This window comes from Leucoraja erinacea, chromosome 6 (genome assembly GCF_028641065.1).
Source record: "Leucoraja erinacea ecotype New England chromosome 6, Leri_hhj_1, whole genome shotgun sequence".
NCBI classification, from domain to species: Eukaryota; Metazoa; Chordata; class Chondrichthyes; order Rajiformes; family Rajidae; genus Leucoraja; species Leucoraja erinaceus.
Window position 1 is genome coordinate 67,118,586 of NC_073382.1, and position 20,201 is coordinate 67,138,786.

Here is a 20,201-nt window from a genome sequence, read left to right on the forward strand (position 1 = left end):
CAAGATTCAAGATTCAAGAGGGTTTATTGTCATGTGTCCCTGATAGGACAATGAAATTCATGCTTTGCTTCAGCACAACAGAACATAGTAGGCATGACTGCAGAACAGATCAGTTTGTCCATATACCATTGTACAAATATATACACACACAAATAAATAAACTAATAAAGTGCAAATAACAGATAATGTGTTATTAATGTTCAGAGTTTTGTCCGAACCAAGTTTAATAACCTGACGGCTGTGGGGAAGTAGCTATTCCTGAACCTGGTCGTTGCAGTCTTCAGGCTCCTTTACCTTCTACCTGAAGGTAGCAGGGAGATGAGTGTGTGGCCAGGATGATGTGGGTCCTTAATGATGCTGCCAGCCTTTTTGAGGTAGCGACTGCGATAGATCCCCTTGATGGAAGGGAGGTCAGAGCCGATGCTGGACTGGGCAGTGTTTACTACTTTTTGTAGTCTTTTCCTCTCCAGGGCGCTCAAGTTGCCAAACCAAGCCACGATGCAACCGGTCAGCATGCTCTCTACTGTGCACCTGTAGAAGTTAGAGAGAGTCCTCCTTGACAAACCGACTCTCCGTAATCTTCTCAGGAAGTAGAGGCACTGATGTGCTTTCTTAATAACAGCATCAGTAATAACAGCACCTGAGGTAGAAAGAAGTTTTTCACAACCGAAGCATATTCTGTCTGACAGGCATAGACACCAGATAATTTGAAAAAATGCTAGTAATTATGTGCAACCAGGCAACTTTGGTCATTTAATGTAGAATACCTTTATATTATCATTTTTAACCATGGTGGTGGAAATATATGCCTTTTTTTGTCCATAAATGCCTTTTTCGTGCCTATTTTGTAATTTTATTATGCCTTTTTGCCTGCCTATTTCAGAGTTTTTAGTGCCTAAACACCTCGGCTCTAGTCATAACCATGGTTCTCCTTTGCCCTTGTTTTATGAAAATTCATGATGAGATGAACCATGAACAGTGCATGATGTCCAGTACTTTGGTGAACAAATGCTCTACTTGCTTCAGCTTTTGCAGTGTCAGAAGCTACTTTGATTATCAGAACAGTTCTGGTTGTGCATGTGTGGGGGACTAGTGTGTACCTGTGCAATAAATACATTCATGCATTCCAGGGTGATCCAGTGAGGAGCAAGGTTCTTGATCTCTCATTTCTCATCTTTAAACCAGGCATAGTTTCCAATTGTAATTCTCTGATAACAGGCGGCTAGCTCACAAAGACTGAATCAATCCTGCTGCCTTCATTGTGCGTGAATCTAATCCATATCAATCCATGCACATCTGTTGTGTAAATTTATAGATAATTATTTTGCAAAACTTTTGTTTCGTTTCAACAGACTTCAACATATCAGTGGATACATTTTAACACGAAAAGAAAGCAGTTATAACTATGAGAGATTAATTTAGTGTCTGTTTCTGCAGTCCATTAGTATCTGCCGTGGATAAATCAGCAACGTACAATCTTAATGTGAACAAATTGACAGTTATTTCAATGTCATATTAACGAATCTTAGAATTATCTAAGAAACAAAAATGTTACTTGAAATTTTATATAAAGAAGCATTAATAAATATATATAACTATCTCAGTATAAAATAATATATGATTATAGCCTAGGGATTGGCTAACATTGTTTCTCACAGACAATCCTTTAACTGAACACCTTCACTCAGTCCGCCTTGGCCTACGCAATCTCCCGGTTGCCAAACACTATAATTCCCCCTCCCATTCCCATACTGACCTTTCTGTCCTGGGTATCTTCCATTGTCAGGGTGAGGCCCAGTGCAAATTGGAGGAACAGCACCTCATATTTTACTAGGGCAGCTTACAACCCAGCAGTATGGACATTAACATCTCTAACTTCAAGTAACCGCCCTCTCTCTGTGTCGCGCTCTCACCCTAGTCGTTGTACTAGTTTCACTGTCGTCCTGCTGAGTTTCACTGTTTGCATCACTCAAGGTCACCTTCCCCACAGTTAACAATGGACTACTGTGGCCTCCACCTTTCCTTGATCATTAGTGCTGGCTTTGATTAGTCCTTTTGCATATCTTTCATTAATTTGTTCTATGGACCTTTTCATATCTCTCGTTTCCCTCTCCTCTTTTGCCTCCATCACAGTGAGGAGGTGCTAGGTGGACTCACTGTGGTGGATGTTAATATGTGTTTATTGTTGTATTTTTATTGTATTGTATGTATGTATGACTGCAGGCACGAAATTTCATTCAGACTTCGGTCTGAATGACGATGAAGGAAACCCTGTAACCCTGTAACCCTGTAACCTCTGAGACTCAGTCTGAAGAAGGGTCTCGACCCAAAATGTCACTTATTCCTTCTCCCCAGAGATGCTGCCTGACCCACTGAGTTACTCTAGCTTTTTGTGCCTATCTTCATTGTTTCTCTGTTTGTTTTCTTTCCAACAACAGGTGAACTCTGCCCTGTGGTTTCCGATGTTTGCCAAGACAAGCCTTGCCCAAGCGACATGCATTGCATTAGAGGCGGTGAGGGCCAGGGACCATACGTCTGTCAGTGTCCACCAGGGAATCTGGGAGAATGCTCTGGTAAGCAAGGAAGAGATTAAAGATGGCACCTAGTACTTATTAGCTCAGAAAAAAACATCTTCATTTCTATACAATTCAGTTCAGTAAATGTCATGAAATACGTGAGATCAGACGAGGATTGGTTAAAGCAATTATTAATTATATTTCTTTTTTTTTTCGGTGGAATGGGTATCATTGGGTGGGATGATACCAAGCCAGTGAGAGATTGATGGAGTTTTGCTGATATTTTCTTCAACAAATCACCTAACATTTAGGGCCTACTTAATATTGAGCTTACTGAGAATAAGCATCTTAGGCATCAATAAGCCTCACCACGACCAGAGAGCAGTCCTGAACTACTATCTACCTCTTTGGTGACCCTCGGACTACCCTTGATCGGACTTTGCCAGCGTTACCTTGCAGTAAACGCTGTTCCCTTATCATGTGTCTATACACTTTAAATTGATCAATTGTAATCATGTATTGTCTTTCTGCTGACTGGTTAGTACACAACAAAAAAGCTTTTCAGTGTACCTCAGTACACGTGACATTAAACTAAACTAAACTCACACAAATAGAACAATACAGCACAAGAATGTCTATGCCAAACATGATGCCAAGACCATCTCTTATCTGCCTGCACATAATCCATATCCTTTCATTCCCAGCAGATCTACATGCCTATCCAAAAAGTCTCTTGAATGCCTCTATTGCATCTGACTCAACCACCACCCAGGGCAGCAAATTCCAGGCAGTCACCACCCTCCGTGTTTAAAAAAAGGACTTGGCCCACACATCTCCTTTAAACCTTGCCCCTCTCACCTTGAACTCATGCCCTCTAGTACTTGATTTTTCCATCCAGGGATAACGGTTCTGACCGTCTACCCTATCTAAGTCTTTCATAATTTTACAGACAGTGTTTTAATTAGATTGAATTGCAAGGTGGAGAAGAGCATTGCATAGCCTTATGTTTTTTTTCTCCATATTTTAACAACTAGGTTTTATTCTAATTGACTGAAGTTTATATAATTAAGGCAAGAACAAATTACAAGCAATAGTACCAGGCAACAGCTGTTAAATTACAATGCCCAATGTCATAAACAATCTTTTTGCCTTCCTATAAATTATTCATTTCCAATGTAAGCTGTGAAGTATGAGCAGTGACTGAAATTACTCATTAATCCATCACAACAAATTACTCCTAATAATTGCAAATAGTTTGCAGAAATAAGTAATGTATGTGACACTGGAAGGATACAGAGTAACGACTAGAGCAGGCTAAGAATGACACTGCTCGGGTAAATTAGTCATCAGTATGGGAAACATATAAATTGTGTATTTAATTACATCTTAATGCATTTTGGAATGAATTCTGATTTGGAATGAATGCAGTTATCTATTTTTGGAAGTAAATCCTCATTTCCTTAATTGAAAATAAAATAATTAGTTATAGAGTTGTTCTCATGGTATTTAGATTCCATTCTGTTGCACATAATATTATAATTTATTCAACAAGGGCAATAACCATAATAACTGTGGTCAGAGTTCCTGCTGAATTTAATTGAACTTGTAAATGTACTGAAGGTCCTATCCTGAATCATGAGTCACTTTTGTCTCATTCTTCTGATATTTAGTGCTACTTTTTAATCATTTGGTTGGCATGACTAATTTGTCACATGTGTTGTTGGGTGACACCTAGTGACACCTAGAGCAAAGGGGAGGGGGGGTGGTGAGAGTGGGTGGGGAGTGGCTTGAGGGTAGGGTACTAGGAGATAAACAAAATAATGTATGGGTGCATTTATTTCAAGAGCGCTGAGACAGAAAGGAGATACCACTTACAAAGGGAGTGAGCACCCATGAAGGGAGAGCAGCAATAGGAAATGTAGTAAATAAGGCCATTACTTTATTATAAATCAAGCTAAAGATGATTTATCTACCAAAGCTTATTGTTGCTGATTTCGCTTTGTGGAGCTTTAGATTATAAAAGGTTTAAAACATGCAATCTAATATTTTAAACGCTTAGTCAATGAATAATGGTAAATCATCAATTGGGTCATTTATAATTTTAATCAACAAAAATACACACAATGCTGGAGTACAACAGTGGGTCAGGCAGCATCTCTGGAGAACAAAGATAGGTGTCGGGTCGGGACCCTTCTTCAAACTGATGAATAAGCACCAGTTGAGGATGCTTCCCTTTTGACTTAGTTTAAAAAGTCCGTTTGGTGCATCTTACTGAGTTTACAGGGCAATTAGTTAAATTATCAAACTCTGCAAAAGTCTCTATTTAGTGTCTAAACCATAGAGTTTGCGGCCATTTTTTTCCCCTCAAGATTTAACATAAATTAGGGATGACAATGCTTCAGTCTATGCCTAGAAAATAAATTATTTATCATAATATCATATTATAATTTACCTTAAAATTCAAGTGGAGTGTAGTGTAGTGATTCTGAATACATAGAAACATAGAAAGTAGGTGCGAGAGCAGACCACCAGGTCCATCGAGCCCGCACCGCCATTCGCTCATGGCTGAACACTAAACAGACACACTTACCCACAAACAGTAGACACAAGACACAGAACACAAGACACTACCCTCCCCTTTATACCGCTATCACCCCTCTCCACCCCAAGAACCTCGTGATCTCCTGGGGGAGGCAAAAAAACGGATAAAAACCCAGGTCCAATTCGGGAAAAAAATCCGGGAAATTCCTCTCCGACCCCAATCTAGGCGATCGACACTTGTCCAGGAGATCACTCAGGTCTTACTATACTAACCATACCTAGGTCCATATCCCTGCCCTCTCCCCGTAGCCCCTTATCCCCTTGGCAGCTAAAAAAACATCTATTTTAGTCTTAAATATATTTAAAGTTTCTGCTTCCACTGCTCCCTGGGGCAGTGAATTCCATAAATTAACCACCCTCTGGGTGAAGAAGTTCTTCCTCATCTCAGTTTTAAAAGAGCCCCCCCTTATTCTGCAACTATGTCCCCTAGTTCTAGTTTCCCCGATCATTGGGAACATCCTCGGTGCATCCACCCGATCAAGGCCCCTCACGATCTTATATGTTTCAATGAGATCGCCTCTCATTCTTCTAAACTCCAAAGAGTAGAGTTCCAGCCTACTTAACCTTTCCTCATATGTCAATCCCCTCATTGCAGGAATTAATCTTGTAAACCTTCGCTGCACTGCCTCCAGGGCTAGTACATCCTTTCTTAAGTATGGACCCCAGAACTGTACACAGTATTCCAAATGTGGTCTCACTAATACTGTGTACAGCTGCAGCAAGACCTCCGTGTTTTTATACTCAATCCCCCTAGCAATAAAGGCCAAAACTCCATTGGCCTTCCTGATTGCTTGCTGCACCTGCATACTAACTTTCAGTGATTCATGTACTAATACCCCTAGATCCCTTTGCGTTGCATTACAACGCAGCTCCTCCTCATTTATAAAATAACTTGCCCTATCATTTTTTTTCCCAAAGTGAATGACTTCACATTTATTAGTATTAAATTTCATCTGCCAAGTTGTTGCCCACTCACCTAGCTTATCTATATCCTTTTGCAGACTCTTCCTATCCTCCTCATCCCCTACTTTTCCTCCCATTTTTGTATCGTCCGCAAATTTTGATATATTACACTTGGTTCCCTCCTCCAAATCATTTATATAAATTGTGAACAACTGGGGTCCCAGCACCGACCCTTGCGGAACCCCGCTAGTTACCGGTTGCCATCCCGAGTATGAACCATTTATCCCCACTCTCTGCTTCCTATTTGTTAGCCAATCCTCTACCCATGCTAATATATTACCCCCAATCCCATAATTTTTTATTTTTAGCAATAGTCTCTTATGTGGCACCTTGTCAAAAGCCTTTTGGAAGTCCAAGTATACCACATCCACCGGTTCCCCTTTATCCACCCGGGTTGTTACTTCCTCAAAGAATTCGAGCAGATTCGTTAAACAGGACTTCCCCTTCACAAAACCATGCTGGTTCTGTCCAATGAAGTCATGTTTATCCAAGTGCCCCGTTAGTGTTTCTTTAATAATTGTCTCTAACATTTTACCCACCACCGATGTTAGACTAACCGGTCTATAGTTACCCGCCTTCTGTTTACTTCCTTTTTTAAATATAGGTGTTACATTGGCCATTTTCCAATCCACTGGGACCGTTCCTGCCTCCAGGGAGTTTTGGAAAATTATCACCAATGCATCCACAATCCCCACCGCTATCTCCCTCAAGACCCTTGGATGTAATCCATCAGGCCCAGGGGATTTATCCCAGGGGAATAGGAAGTGTCCATCCTAATTTGCCAGGTTATTCTGAGTGACCATTATCAACTTTAATCATGGACAAATCCACATTCAATTACACAACCCTGGGGAAAAAAACAAAGCATTATATAATTGAACGCTCAAATATCTATGTAATTTTAGATTTAGGTATAAACAAGGAACTGTGGATGCTACTTTGCCAAGGAAAGACACAAAATGCTGGACTAACTCATCCGGTCAGGCAGCCTTCCTGGAGAACATGGATAGGTGACGTGTATGGGCCTGTCCCACTTACGCAACTTTTTCGGCGAATTGGCCCGGCACCCGTTGCAGGTCGCCGAAAATGTTGAACAAGGTACAACACTTTGGGCGACTACGCACGATCATACAGGCTTCACCCGCGACATGTATGGTCGTGAGTAGTCTCCTCAGTCGCCCAAAGAGTTGTAGCGTATTTCTGGTAACCGCTGAATTTTCAACATGTTGAAAATTTTCAGCGACCTGCAACGACCTATGACAGGTGCTGGCAGTTGCCGAAAAACTTGTGCAAGTGAGACAGGCCCATTAGGGTTCCAACCCAAATTGGCACCTGCCCATGTTCTCCGGGGATGCTGACTGACCTGTTGTGTTACGCCAGCATTTTGTGTCTTTCCTTAAAGATTAACTTCATCATAGAGCAATCTACAAGTAATGTTACATGGTTTCATGATCCTACCCTGATAAACCAAAACATTAAACAATTTTCACCATAATTTTGTTCTTCCTGCTTAAAATTGTCATGTTTGTCATATAATAAATTATGTCTGAAAACTGTAGCTCAAATTCAACTCCAATCCAGTGATAATTGGATGCCACGTTTGCCTGGAGAAATTATTGCTCAGCGCTTCACAATAATTATGGAGCCCTGAAGATGCCCTGTGAAGCTATATAAATATAAAATTATATATGTATGTGCAAGTTCTTTCATTTATACTTTTAATTAATATTTTTAAACTGAAGAATAATTATAATTGCACCATACTGTTGTACATTCCATCTTCCAGAAAATAATTACTTTTTGACAATAAACGTTCTTAAATTCAGTTCATTCTACATAGAGTTTGATAAGGTATTCAATAGATTCAGGGTAATCCTTTGAGGTTGAGTATCCATAGGACTTTGAATGCATTTAGGACTCATGTTTCTATGTTCTCTCCATTATTATGTCCTCTCTTCTAAATGACCTACCAAATATCCTTGAGCACATTTCCGTCAAAAATGTACGATGGGAATATACTGTAAAGTTGATATCCATGTCAAAATTGGGAAAAATATTTGAACGGTTCATTATTGATCTGAATTGATGTTGCGCTCATTTAGCTGGTTTTCATCAAAATTCACCTGACTCAGTATATTCTCTGCCTTCATAATGAAACCTTGTTAGATACAAGTATAAAATTGTAATAAAATGGCATTGAGTTGATTGCATTATTTTTATAATTAAACTAGAGGAATTCATAAATATTGTTATATTTTCTTCCAAGGTTATTACATGTCGCATTAAATGTAAGTTGCATAAGCAAGATTGTCTGTTTGCAAATTTTCACCTGATGGCAATGGCGTTCAATATGGCTTTCCTTAATTCATCCAGGTCACGCGTCCTTGAGTTTTGCAGGAAACTCTTACATTAAGTATCGTGTGGCTGAAAACAGCAGAAGACATGAACTGAAATTGGGGCTGCACTTGAGAACGCTTCAAAGTAATGGAATCATTATGTATGCTGAAGGGGAATACTGTGTCATTTTGAAGGTAAGCGTGATGGTCTGAATTTTGAATGTTGTTTTGAATTACATTTTTGAATTTGTATTTCAGTATTTAATTCCTCTTGAATTTAAGATAGATTCCTCTTGAATTCCTCTTAAATTTGAACTGCGATATACATAAAAATAGCTCAATTTTCTTCATAGATGTAATAGGAGGAAATGATGTGCTTTATGTATATTAATATGGATAATGTGCATCAATATGATGCCATTTATATATAATTTAACCATAGAATCATTATACTATAAATTTGTCTGTAGTGTCTGCATATCTTGTCTCAACCAAAAAGATACAGGTTGAGAGAGGCACGTTGGTCCCAAGAAAAGTGTCAACAGTGAAAGCTGACCTCAATAGCCTTGAATCAAGATCATTAACCAAAGAAGGTACACAAAATTGCTGGAGAAACTCAGCGGGTGCAGCAGCATCTATGGAGCGAAGAAAATAGGCGACGTTTCGGGCCGAAACCCTTCTTCAGACTGATGGGGAGTGGGAGGGGAGAAGGAAGGAAAGGGGAGGAGGAGGAGCCCGAGGGTGGGGGGATGGGAGGAGACAGCTGGAGGGTTAAAGAAGGGGAGGAGACAGCAAGGGCTAGCAAAATTGGGAGAATTCAACATTCATGCCATCAGGATGCAAGCTGCCCAGGCGGAATATGAGGTGCTGTTCCTCCAATTTCCGGTGTTGCTCACTCTAGCAATGGAGGAGACCCAGGACAGAGAGGTCGGATTGGGAATGGGAGGGGGAGTTGAAGTGCTGAGCCACCGGGAGTTCAGGTAAGTTATTGCGGACTGAGCGGAGGTGTTCGGCGAAACGATCGCCCAACCGCCGCTTAGTCTCCCCGATGTAATCAGCTGACATCTAGAGCAGCGGATGCAGCAGCTGAGGTTGGAGGAGATACAGGTGAACCTTTGTCGCACCTGGAACGACTGCTTGGGACCTTGAATGGAGTCGAGGGGGGAGGTGAAGGGACAGGTGTTGCATTAACCAATGATATTCCTTTCATAAACTGATTAACTAAATCCCCTTTTATTGCTTTAGACTTAAGGCTTTTCTGTGGTGCTTTGATATTATGTTCCATTGTTTAAGTTGCATTTCTGTGAACACCAAAACCTTTTATTCTCCTGTGACATACCAACAAAGTACCATATTTCCCGGCAATGATTACACTATTTTAGCCAAAAATAAGGCACGGAGATTTACCTGCGTCTTGGAGGCCGAAAGTTAGATTGTTAGCCAAGAAAGATAGACTTGGTTATCCCTCAGTACAGTAACATCACGAACAATGTTGCTGTACTGAGGGATGGCCAAGTCGATCCCTCATTGCTGGCAGCTGATTGGAAGCGGCTGTAAAATGGGGAGCGGCTGTAAAAGGACAGCGCCGCTGGGGGGAGGGGAGGGGAGGGGGGGGGGGAGAGTCCCTTTCACAGCATGTGGGGAATCTGGCCCAGATCAGCACGGGCAGGAGCGTTGAGAAGGAGGGGGTCGGCGATCATACCAGCAACTCACTCATCGCTGCCATTTCGCTCCGGGCGCAGAACCACGGATTGTGGCCAGAGCGGGAAGTAACTCGTGTGGCTGCTGGGACTGGACAGCGTAACCGGCCGCCGCCACAGTGCCTTCTCCAGACCCGCTCGCCACTGGCAGTGCTCTCCGTTTGAACACCTCTCTCTTGCGGCTCACCGGTCTGGCTCATCTCATCCGCTTCCCGCAAATCGGGTGGCTCGGGTGGCTGCGAGCAACCACCAGGACCGGACGGTGGAAGCAGCTGCCACCTCGGTGCCTTTTGCCGGCCCGGGGATGCTGTCCAGTCCCGGCAGCCGCTCCCGTTTTGGCACTACTGATCCTTATGTTTGAATTTCATAGTTCCTTAGCGCTCCTGTTTTTCCCACCATCTCTCCACTTACCATTACCTTCCACCCCCCACCCATTCAGTCATTCAGAATGGAGAAGATCTGGAAGCCTTGGGCAAATTGAATTGTCACTTTCTTTATTTTTATTTATTTTTTACTAGACTAAGTGCGACCCGCTGGGTCCCATCACACGGGGGGCCTGGTCCCTCAACGCAACCCATTCCCGGACGCAATATTCTACCACTCACCCATAGCCCCTAACTGCCCAGGCGCGGCTTATTTCCCCTCATCCCCGAGCACTGGAAGGATGGGTGTGTAGGGGCGGGTGTGTGTGTGGGAGGGGGGTGTGTGTTTGTGTGGGGAAGAGGTGTGCAGGCAGAAGGGGTGTGCAGGCAGAGGAGTTGTGGGGGTAGTGGTGTGGGGAGCAGGAGGTTTGGGGGCATGGGGGGTGTTGTGGGGCGGGGAGGGGTTGTGGGGACAGGGAGGGGTTGTGGGAGAGGGGGATTGTGGGGGCGGGGGTGTGGGCTGTGGGGGGTGTGTGGGGGGGGGGTGGTGTGGGTGGCGGGGGGTGTGTGTGTGGGGGGGGTGTGTGTGTGTGGGCTGGGGTGTGCGGGCGGGGGGAGAGTGAGCTCAGAGAAAATACAAGGGAAGAGCCATGGGGAGAGGAGGGCTTAACAGGGAGGGGGGAGGAGCCAGCGAGGGGGACCAGAGGGGTAGTGGCTGGAATTGGCGATGCGATGGGGACTCACAGCGGGTGCTGGCCGCTGGTTGTTCTCCTCCGCCGGGATCAGAGTCTCCACTTTCCATTTGGCGACATCGGCAACATCTCCGACTCCGGGCTGGGTTTCTGACTCGGGTTGGGTCTCCATCTCTGGGCTGGGTCGGGTCTCCGACACTGGGCTGCTGCTTGGGGCGGGGCTGCTGCTTGGGGCAGGGACGGGCTGCTTCGGGTCCCTCCGAAAGTCTGGTTGGAAACCTCCGCCGGCCATCCTCAGCTACACTAAAGACGCGATGGTGCAGGAAAGGGCGGGCCGACCCGGGGAGTGACAGGGGAAGAGACTAATTTGTGCGGCGCTGTAAGGCAGGAGAAGAGATCGATCTGTGCACATGCGGTTTTAAAGAATTTTAAACCTCGCTATCTTTTACGACATTCAACCGGTCGGAACGAAACATGGTGCAATCGCAGTACAGGAGAACAGCGAGTGAACTGATGAAACATCGTAGCGTTATCGCAAACTTTTGCGCAAATAGAATGACCGCCAAACCGGAAGATAACAAGATCAGAGTTTTAGTTATGTATAGATTTTTAAATTTTTTGAGCGTGAGCCTTTTTTTTGTGCGTCCCGCCAGCTTTTTTTTCAAAATTTAGATGGGGGTGCGTCTTCGATGCATGTGCATCTTCATTGCCGGGAAATACGGTATTTATAATTGGAGTGTAGTGGTGTAAACTCAAGCTGCCACCACAAGCATTACTGGGAAATTAATCACATGCATCTCAGAAAACCATTTCAAATTTCACAGAACCACAAAGCACTTCTATTCAACCCTATAAAATAAGAAATGGGAATCATTTGAAAATAGCATATTACAAAACACATCTCAAGTAGTCTTTGTTAATGTTAATCTTTCAATAATTCATGTCAGATTTAAACTCTAGTTTTATTACTGCATGAGGTGATGCTTTTTCATCTGCTTTGGGCACACATGCAGTCATTTATCAGAAGATTCAGCCTTAGACTCAGCAAAGCAAACTTCAGTAAATACACAATTTTATCTGATTCGCACAATGATTTGCTTTAACCTTGGCAAGAAGTTGCTGTTAACCTGTCTGCAGGATCTGATGAACGGACTTTCAGGTGGCGTGTCTGGCAGCATCTTCTTAATGAAATAGTAATCTATGGATCTTTGAATCTCTGTATATTTTATTGGAGTAGGAATTAATGCTCCTTTACATGGTTTTCTCTAAATCCACACCTTCCCATAGTTAGTGGTTGCTCAGAGTGGTGATGGGAATCAGATGGTGTATTGTGCAGAAGCACAAGTGAAAGGTCGGTGCCCTAGAAATTGTAAAGCATCTGAAAGGCACATAACAGTAGGGGTGGGGTTAATGGTTACTTGTGCCAGGGTTGTGTGAGAACCTTCAGCTCTATCTGAGAGCATTTATTTAGAGAGGGCTAAAATATAAAAACAGGGATGAGATGCTGAGGCTATATAAGGCGCTAGTCAGACCGCATTTGGAGTATTGTGAACATTTTGGGGCCTCACATCTGAGTAAGGATGTGCTGGTGCTGGAGAGGGTCCAGAGAAGGTTTGCAAGAATTATCCCAGGAATGAGTGAGTTAACATATGATGAGCGGTTCATGGCACTGAGCCTCTACTCACTGGGGTTTAGAAGGATAAGGGGGGACCTCATTTAAACTTACCAAATAGTGAAAGGCCTGGATAGAGTGGATATAGAGAGGATGTTTCCACTACTAGGAGAGTCTAGAACCAGAGGTCATAGCCTCAGAATAATAGGATGTTTCATTAGGTCAGAAGGTGGTGAATCTATGGAATTCATTGCCCCCAGAAGGCTGTGGAGACTGTCTGGATATGTTTAAGGCAGAGCCCATCATGGCTGTGGAGTAGCCGTGATGGGCCAAATGGCCTAATTCTGCTCCCATCACTTATGAACATGAACCCAAGACATCGGGTGTAGTTGTATAGCCTTTCACAATGGCAATTCATTATTAATTCCCTGTTGCAGAATGGAGGACATGGAGGAAATTGCACCTGGGAGCAAAGTTGGGAATGGGGGCGTGAGAGCTGATTAGGAGGGTGGGGGGGGGGGGGGGGGGCGATCAGGAAGAAATATGATCGGGTAGAAGCGGCAGCCAATGGGTTAATGGCAAAGACAGATGCAAAAAGCTAGAGTAACATTTCTGGTTGAGACCCTTTTCAGACAGGAAGAAGGGTCTCGACCGGGAACGTCCCCCATTCCTTCTCTCCAGAGATGCTGCCTGTCCCGCTGAGTTACTCCAGCTTTTTGTGTCAATCATCATTTGCAGTTTCTTCCTACACAATGGGTTAATGGCTATGGTGAAGTGGACGTCAACAGAATCAGTTGGTAAGATCGAGCAGTGTGAAGAGTTAAGGGCCTGTCCCACTTTCACGACTTAATTCAAAATCTCTGCTGAGTTTAAAGGACCTAAAAAAAAAATCAAGATCGTGGTAATATACGAACTCCTACGGCCTTCCACGACTATGTTCACAAACTCCTACGAGTATGTCTACGAATTCCCATTACCATTTTGATGCCCTCCTTACGAGTAAAAAGTTGCAATTTCTTTCATCCTGACAATTTTTTTACTCGTGGACATTTTTTATCGGGCTGGAAAAAACGTCCCGACTTACCTGATGCCACGAGTACCTAACGGGCCGCTACGATATATCTACGAACTCCTATGACCTCCTATGGACTCGTTACGAACATTCTGCGAGTTTGAATCAAGGGGAAAACCCGGGAGAATTCGTGAATAACTCGTGAAAGTGGGACAGGCCCTTTAGGGAGGATGGGCTGGGAGAAGTATCAAAGATTCCCATTCAGGCCCAAGGTCAGGATAAAAGAACCGCTAATTAGATAGAAAATCAGGAGAGGATTGCAGTTGATGCAGTGTCTGAACTCATTGTCATGCAGCATGGGAAAAGACCTTCAGCACACAAAGGTAGCACCATCCATCAAGTAGCAGTTTACACTGATTTTATGCTAATCCTATTTTATTCTTTCACACTCCTATCAACGTCTCCCAGAATCAGCCACTCACTCATACAAAAGGGGCAATTTACAGTGCCAATTAACCTATCAGTATGTGCACCTTTGGGAAGTGAAAAGAAGTCAGAGCAGCTACTAGAAACCCATGGAAGTCACTGGGAGAACATGCACATTTCAGAGGTCAGGATTGAACTTGGAGCCATGAGACAGTAGCTTTACCACCTGCACCATTGTGCCACCATATCTAATGCTAGACTTGGGGATTGCTGTGGTGGCTTGGGTAACAATCAGTGAAACAGAGAACATAAACAATCACAATAACACTTTATTAGCCAAGTATGTTTTGCAACATACGGGGAATTTAATTTGCCAAGTCAGTCATACAATAAAAAGCAATGGAACACACAAAATACATTTTAACATAAACAACCACCACAGTGACTCCTCCACATTCCTCACTGTGATGGAAGGCAAAATACAAGTTCAAATCTCTTCCCTTTTCCCGTGGAGAACAAAGCCTTCCTAGAAAGAGTAGGAAGACTATAGATGCCCTCGCTGCAGTAGCATAGTTAATCAGGACCCTTTCAACCAGTGACAGCCAACCTTACCCTTCCCACTAAAATATGCTTCAGTGTGCATAGTGTGCCCCAATCACAGGTTTCAAAGCAATACGGCAATACGGCTACTGCCTCACAGCGCCAGAGACCCGGGTTCGATCCTGCCTACGGGTGCTTGTCTGGGTGGAGTTTGTACGTTCTCCGCGTGACCTGCATGGGTGTTCGAAGAGATCTTTGGTTTCCTCCCCAACTCCAAAGACATACAGATTTGTAGGTTAATTCGGTATAAATGTAAAATTGTCCCTAGTGTGTGTTGGATAATGTTAGTGTGCAGGAATCGCTGGGTAGTGCAGCTGGGTGCGCCGCGGGGCCTGTTTCCATGCTGTATCTCTGAACTAAACTAAATATAACCATATAACAATTACAGCACGGAAACAGGCCATCTCGGCCCTACAAGTCCGTGCCGAACAAATTTTTTTTCCCCTTAGTCCCACCTGCCTGCACTCATAATATACATTTGCATGCAGTTTGATCTCATTGCACGGTAAGATCCTCCATGTTTATTTACAAAGAATTTGTACATTGAATGGCTCCAATGTATAATGCATGGAACATTTCTATGCACAAGCATAGAAATTAAATCAAGTCGTGCAATATATTTGTGTGGTATGCATTTTATTTCTATCAAAGATTAAGCTAATTTACACGATGATTTTAGTCAGGGAAGCTGATGCTGGTTTTTAGGAGCTGGCAATGACTCATGATGTCACTGAGAATTTATAAATAATGTTTCAGTATAAGAGGCGCATCTATTAAAGTAGCTTGCAATAAGCTGCTGGAATAAATAATTTGAGTAAATTCAATTCAAAAAATGTAATGGAACCAGCAATTGTTTTAAAAATTCATTGCATTCAAAGCTTAGTATTAATAGAGATTAGTAGGAAAGACACCATGATGTGCTTTAATTGAACATTAACTGGTAAGAGTAAATGATTGGAGCAGACTTCTCGTAATGCCTCCTGTAAGTCTGGATGCTTATTCATATCCTAATCAAAAAACAACTCAACAAACTGCCTCCTTGAAGAGTCATTTGCTGAGCAGTTTCTGTGAAAAGTATAAGCTGGAGCAGGTCACCTGTCCCCTTGTACCAGGTTTCACATTCAGTAAGATCAGGTCTGTCCTTTCTTGAACTAATCTTGGCTCCTTAAATCTGCCAATCTCTGTCTTATGTTTACTCAGTAACTGAATTTCCACAAACATCTTTTGTTGAAAATCCCTAAGATTCACTCTCCTCTGGATGAAGAGCTGTCTTCTCATCTCAGATCTCAGCCTCAACCCCCGCCACGTATTTATGAATTCCATCTACCTCCTACTCTGTGTGAATTTCAGTTTTACCATCAATATAAAAGTATATCAAGAGCTTCCTTTGACCCTGCAAGTCATGCCCTGAAGCAACTGGCAGCCTCTTGAGTAAATTCTCCATCAACCAATAGCCGTCATTCACAATTTGCTGTGCTGTTGAATATTGTGCCGCCTTTAGTGAATCTCCCCATTTGGGATGGGAAACTTGAACTGTGCTTCTCATTCCATAGATCCTGCCTGAGCTGCTTGAGGGTTTCCAGCTTTATCTGTTTTTATTACATTTAATTATTGAATCTCAGTGGCCTGGGTTCAGAGACAAATCAATCAGAATTGTCCCTTTGCCCTTCTGTCCCCCTCTTGTCTCCTCCTCCTCCTCCCTCCCCCTCCCGCCACCCCCCTTCCCACCCCCCCCCCCCCCCTCCTGCCGCCCCTCCCCCCCTCATGATTGAGCAAATATGCAGATGGTCACTGGCCAGGAGCCCCTCATTATGGACAGCTGCTTAATGAGTTTACTCTGGTGAACTGTTTGATCAGAAGTTTTATGGTTATGGAGGTATTACTGAAGTTTGTAGAAAAGTGAATGGACGAAGCCATTGCCGAATTGGTCCTCAGACAAATAAGATCACTGTCCACCCCAGAGGATGAGACTGCTGGTGAATAACAGGCAGTAAAGCCAGAGAATGGTGGACAACAGAGAGAAGAGCACCAGTGAGGCTGAGTTGACAGCAGGTTTTACACGTCCAGTAGGATGTGTAGACAAAGGCTCAGCGTCTCTGACCTTTCTGGAGAGCAGTGGATCTGGAGCATTTGATTGACACATCAGCTGGTCACAAAATCTTCCGCTCCCTCAACAAAGACCTGCTGGCTATGCATTGCCAGATGCTATTAAATAACAGCTGGCTTAAATTCTTAGATAGACACAAAGAGATGTAGTAACTCAGCAGGTCAGGAGTCCCACCAATGAAGCTCAAAAGCAAAGCTAGAAATTACTGAGTCCGTCTTCAAGGTTTGCCACCTCTTTGCATAGAAATCCTTTGCACCCTTTCATGCCGTGACTCTTTTAATGGTCACCTTGAGACTGCAAATAAGTGAAATTCAGAGGGACCTAGGTATTCTAGTGCATGAATCACAGAGCTAGCAAACAAGTCCAACAAGTAGATATGAAGGTGGTTGGCATATTTAAGAATAGGAAGGTTTTCTTACAATTGTATAGGGTACTGGTGAGGCCACGCCTGGAGTGCTATGCACAGTTTTGGTCCCCTTACCTAAAAAGGAAAATGGAAACTTTGAAGATAGCCCAAATGATATTCACCTGAATGAGAAAGCATAAAGCCCACTATTGGGCCTGTGATCTGTGGCTAGTAAGGCACCAAGGGCAGGTTGGATAGTGGGGATGTTAAGTCTCACCTACAGTGCGGAAACAGGCCCTCCGGCTCACCGAGTCCGCACAGACCAGCGATCCATGCACATTAGCACTACCTGACACACACTAAGGAAATCTACATTTATACCAAGCCAATTAACCTACAAACCTGTACGTCTTCGGAGTGTGGGAGGAAACCGAAGAACTCGGAGAAAATCCACCCAGATCACAGGGAGAACGTACAAACTGTACAGACAGCACCCGTAATCGGGATCTAACCTGGGTCTCTGTTGCTATAAGGCTGTTGCTACCGCTGTGCCATCCTGCCACCCGGGTCTTAAGGTGTAGTCTTGCCAGCCCTCATGGAGGTCACCACTTTCATCCGCTAAAGTCATCTTCCAGGATTGCAAATATCCTCTGGATTCCCAGGACTGTTAGCAAGTCTACTGCCAGGGTGCTTGTGTGATCAATAGCCAAGAGGGACAGTAGTGAGGTTATGAGGATATTGAATGTGAGATAGACAGACCCTTCCTCCAGGCCAGTTGTTGTGCTCCGCAGATCTAAGCAGTTCGTGTTTCTTACCTTTCACTACTCAATGTTGAATGCGCAGTAGAAACTATTTCCAATCAATCCCTGTAAGTGGAATTATATCCAAAACCATTCCAGTGCAACTCTTCTCTTCACGTGCAGTATAGGTGTCACATCCTTTCTAAAATGCTGCACAGGGCTGACCAGAATATTCCACTCAAAGATACCCTGGTGTTTCATATAAAATTAGCATAGAAACATAGAAATTAGGTGCAGGAGTAGGCCATTCGGCCCTTCGAGCCTGCACCGCCATTCAATATGATCATGGCTGATCATCCAACTCAGTATCCCGTACCTGCCTTCTCTCCATACCCCCTGATCCCCTTAGCCACAAGGGCCACATCTAACTACCTCTTAAATATAGCCAATGAACTGGCCTCAACTACCCTCTGTGGCATCTTCCTGCCTTTTGTTTTCTATGCTTGAAAAAGACCAAGATCCGAACCATCACATCAGCTACAGTATCTGTTAATTTGCCCGGTAATCCGTGCACAAACCTCTCTGCCCCCAGGTCCTATCATGCCCCACCTCTTTATATTTTAAGGCATAAATGCTATCCTTCCTTGACATGTGCTGTAAGGCAGCAGCTCTCCAGGTATTTTTGCCAGAGCAAATTAACAAGCTGTAATTTACTAGATCATCACTACTTGTGTGATCATTTGTCAGTCTTGGGTGTGTAGCAGATGTCAGAGATTCCTACAAAATGAGAACAAAATAATTGCGTTACAGAGCCCTCCATCATGTTTGGGACAAAGACCCATCATTTATTTATTTGTCTCTGTACTCCACAATTTGAGATTTATAATAGAAAAAAAATCACATGTGGTTAAAGTGCACATTGTCAGATTTTATTAAAGGCCATTCTTAAACATTTTGGTTTCATCGTGTAGAAATTACAGCTGTGTTTATACATAGACTCCCCATTTCAAGACTTCATAATGTTTGGGACACATGGCTTCACAGATCTTTGTAATTGCTCAGATGTGTTTAATTGCCTCCTTAATGCAGGTATAAGCTCTCAGCACCTAGTCTTTCCTCCACTTTCCATCCCCTTTGGAAACCTTTATTGCTGTTTATCAACATGAGGACCAATGTGCCAATGGAAGTCAAATAAGCCATTATGAGACTGAGAAACAAGAATAAAACTGTTAGAGACATTAGCCAAACCTTAGGCTGACCAAAATCAATTGTTTGGAACATCATTAAGAAAAAAGAGAGCATGGGTGAACTTACTAATCGCAAAGGGACCGACAGGCCAAGGAAGACCTCCACAGCTGATGACAGGAGAATTCTCTCTATAATAAAGAAAAATCCCCAAATAGGGTCCGATAGATCAGAGTGATGGCAAGATTCAGATTCAATTTTAATTGTCATTGTCAGTGTACAGTACAGAGACAACAAAATGCATTAGTATGCAACGAAGAGCAAAGTATGGGGGAGAGAAGGAACTGCCCAAGATCCAAAGCATACAACTTCATCTGTGAAACACGGTGGTTGGGGTGTTATCGCCTGGGCATGTACGGCTGCTGAAGGTACTGGCTCACGTATCTTCATTGATGATACAACTGCTGATGCCGGTAGTAGCATAATGTATGAATTCCGATCTGCTCAAGTTCAAACAAATGCCTCAAAACTCTTTGGCAGGCGGTTCATTCTACAGCAAGACAATGATCCCAAACATACTGCTAAAACAACTAAGGAGTTTTTCAAAGCTAAAAAATGGTAAATTCTTGAGTGGCCAAGTCATTCACCTGATCTGAACCCAAGTAAGCATGATTTTTATATGTTGAAGAGAAAACTGAAGGGGACTAGCTCCCAAAACAAGCATAAGCTAAAGATGGCTGTTATACAGGCCTGGCAGAGCATCACCAGAGAAGACACCCAAAAACGGGTGATGTCCATGAATCGCAGACTTCAAGCAGTCATTGCATGCAAAGGATATGCACCAAAATACTAAACATGACTACTTTCATTTACATGACATTGCTGTATCCCAAACATTATAGTGCCCTGAAATGGGGGAACTATAATGTTTCATTTACATTACTCTGCTGCAATTTCTACATGGTGAAACCAAAATGTAGAAATGGCCTTTATTAAAATCTGG

General features: G+C 43.2%; 1 protein-coding gene across 2 annotated transcripts in view; it reads left to right on the forward strand.

The window, feature by feature from the left end:
• The window catches only part of fat3a (FAT atypical cadherin 3a), a 634,737-nt gene that overhangs the window by 584,670 nt on the left and 29,866 nt on the right, over positions 1 to 20,201 (forward strand). For both annotated transcript variants that reach the window (XM_055637275.1, XM_055637277.1), the window contains exons 21-22: positions 2,439 to 2,573; positions 8,454 to 8,611. In XM_055637275.1, the coding sequence (XP_055493250.1) occupies positions 2,439 to 2,573; positions 8,454 to 8,611 (293 nt within the window). The remainder of the gene's footprint in view (positions 1 to 2,438; positions 2,574 to 8,453; positions 8,612 to 20,201) is intronic.